The 2,836-nt window shown below is 32.4% G+C and overlaps 1 protein-coding gene across 1 annotated transcript; it reads left to right on the top strand.

Annotated features, from left to right (window-relative positions):
- Positions 1-1,022: 1,022 nt before the first annotated feature.
- Positions 1,023-2,822, top strand: LOC111409498 (NAD kinase 2, chloroplastic-like). The gene is made up of 5 exons (XM_023039544.1): positions 1,023-1,073; positions 1,238-1,419; positions 1,525-1,666; positions 1,755-1,979; positions 2,188-2,822. The coding sequence occupies exons 1-5, from the start codon at positions 1,023-1,025 to the stop codon at positions 2,287-2,289; spliced, it is 702 nt and encodes a 233-aa protein (XP_022895312.1). The 3' UTR covers positions 2,290-2,822.
- Positions 2,823-2,836: the final 14 nt, after the last annotated feature.

The raw sequence follows: 2,836 nt of genomic DNA, 5'->3' as shown, positions 1-2,836 counted from the left end.
TATTATTTGGAATATATTAGCATTCATTTATTTGTTAAATTTTATGTTAAATAATCACGGAAAATATTTTAAATGAAAATATCGATTTTTGAGCTAAGAGCAAAATATTGGTGATATGAGTATCATGAGAAATACACGTTGAAAAAAACTTTTAACTTAATTTTTGACCCTATAATGAAGAATGTTTGGCTCAGCCACTGCTCAAAGTTACTATAATGTAACTAATAGGTACTCTTAGCACTTGTTTGATCCCCATTATATTTAAAATACATTTCTCTTTCTCTTATTTTCATTCACACATTCTTTAATAAAATAATATTACATGCAAATTCAAAACTTTCCATGTTTTTTTTTACCACATATTCTCTATTAAATTACTATTCTAAAATGCATTTTTGGAGAATAATGAGCTCAAACAGGCTCTGTTTGAAATATTTAAACAAGAAAAAATAATAAGTATAAAGCAAAAGTTATATTATATAATAAAAGAATTTTAAATAATTTAATCAATGAGCCCGAGATGTTTACATCTCAGTATTTTTTTGAAAAATTAAGTGTTGACCTGTCCATGTTGGCGCACCATAGCAAAAAGGAAAGGGTGGGTGAACCGCGTAAAACAGCAAGTACACTATAGTAATTCGTGAGTTCAGGGAATGCTAATTTAATATCTGACAGCGGTACACAATGCCAAATTTCTGAGTTATACACGTGTAGAAATGATTTAGGAAAGGGAAATCCAGTTATGAATATCTTATTGGGATGGCATTGGACTTTGATAAACATCAGGGTGCTTTTTTCCTTTCATTTTTGTTTTTTATTCTCGATACTTTGATTTCATTTAATTGCACTTTATTTGCTTTGCATCAAATAACTATATGCTTATTCAGCTATTCTGTTTCATAAAACGACTACAGCTTGAAGTTTCTTCTGTGCTAACTAATTTTAATCTAGACCTAAGCATAGAGTCTGCGTATAACTCATTCTGCCTCTTGCAAAAAGCTTGAGAAAGTGATAATAACTAAATGCAAGCCATTGACATTATTCTTGACTACAGTATTTTCTCTTTTGAATACGTGAGTTTTCATGAGTTTATAATTGACAATAAGAACATTGAATTCCTTTGATTTCAAACTTATATTCTTCTTATGTTCTTATATTGGAATTGGAATGATTTTTTACTTTGAGTAACTAATTACTTCTTCAGAGAATATTATGATTGCTCTACCTTTTCTGGTAGTGCATAACTGTCCGTCTTTTCTCTTATCCCATTGAACAGTTTTTTCTGTGTGTGCTTCAGGTTGCCTCTTTCTTATATTACCAAGAGAATATGAATGTTCTTGTTGAACCTGAGGTTCATGACATATTTGCCAGAATTCCGGGGTTTGGATTTGTTCAAACCTTTTATAGTCAAGATACAAGGTTCAGAACCTTCTCTCTCTTCCAAACTTTTTTCTTTTTCTTTCCTTTTTTCTATTTTATTCTGTAGCACTAATACTCTGATCTCCCCTATTTCTTCTAATGCAGTGACCTTCATGAGAGGGTTGATTTTGTGGCTTGCTTGGGAGGAGATGGAGTCATACTCCATGCTTCAAACTTATTTAGAGATGCAGTTCCTCCTGTTGTCTCATTTAATCTTGGATCCCTCGGATTTCTCACGTCCCATACTGTATGTCTCTTGACTGAACCCTTGTGTTGAACTTTCTCTAGCTTATAAAATCTGTTTCTTCTTTACTCGTGTCTTTTGCTTTATACAGTTTCAAGATTTTAAGAATGACCTAAGACAAGTTATACATGGGAACAACACGATTGATGGTTTATATATAACTCTTAGAATGCGTCTCCGCTGTGAAATGTTTCGAAATGAAAAAGCAGTGCCAGGGAAGGTATTTGATGTCCTCAACGAAGTTATAGTTGACCGTGGTTCCAATCCTTACCCTTCCAAAATTGAATGCTATGAACATGATCGCCTCATAACAAAGGTACAGTAATCTAGTAAATACTTTTGTAATTCTTACTATTTTATAGGGCTATAGGGAATATCTACATTATCATTGCTTTCTTTAGCTGAAGTCAAAATTTACTGTTTAAATATAATTTATAGACATTTGTTCTCAAGACTTGAAATCTGAGGGAAAGGAGTACTTTCCTATGGTTGGTGCATGATAGTTCCAATCATTCTTTTGATAGGTACAAGGTGATGGAGTTATAGTAGCCACTCCTACTGGAAGTACAGCTTATTCAACTGCTGCCGGAGGGTCTATGGTAAGCTGGCATGAGTCCAATAATTAGAAGTATTTTATCTTGCTTGAAAATTATATGTAAATTTAGTTGCTGTACAAGCTGGATTGACAGACATGGAAACTTTCGTGATGCTTGAGGATTTTATTTAAATTTAACTGCATTATGAAAGATATGCAACAACAACAAAGAACGAACTAAGCCTTATATGTATTGCATTATAATAGATATGCAAAATTAGAATATGAAGGACTTCTGCACGAGGACAATCTCCTGAAAAAAATTATTCATGCGAAGATTCACAGGGCTGGTTAAATTGTTACTGTTTGGTTTGGGATAAAAAGCGATTCAATATTTTTTTTTCCAAGTAGCACATATGCTAAGTTCAACATTATAATTGTGAGAGAAGAAATGCCAGCAAGACAAATTAAAACTTCTTTTTACTGGTTTCAACGAAATGAGTCATTTTCTCTCCTGAGCCCGAGGGATATGTGGTTGCTACATTGATTTCTGGTAGAAATAATTGGAACTTTTGTATTAGTTGTTTTAGTGTTTCTACTTGCTAGTGGGTGGAACTTTTTTTTTATTTTTATTTTTT

The sequence above is a fragment of the Olea europaea genome, chromosome 14 (assembly GCF_002742605.1).
Source record: "Olea europaea var. sylvestris chromosome 14, O_europaea_v1, whole genome shotgun sequence".
Classification (NCBI taxonomy): Eukaryota; Viridiplantae; Streptophyta; class Magnoliopsida; order Lamiales; family Oleaceae; genus Olea; species Olea europaea.
The sequence above is the reverse complement of the archived record's forward strand: the minus strand, read 5'-3'. Positions and strand labels throughout refer to the sequence as shown.

Coding starts and splice junctions, on each gene's coding strand:
- LOC111409498 (XM_023039544.1), top strand. CDS start 1,023: ATGCAAGCCATTGACATTATTCTTGACTACAGTATTTTCTCTTTTGAA. Junction 1,074..1,237: donor GTATTTTCTCTTTTGAATAC/GTGAGTTTTCAT, acceptor CTTTTCTGGTAG/TGCATAACTGTCCGTCTTTT. Junction 1,420..1,524: donor TTTTATAGTCAAGATACAAG/GTTCAGAACCTT, acceptor CTTCTAATGCAG/TGACCTTCATGAGAGGGTTG.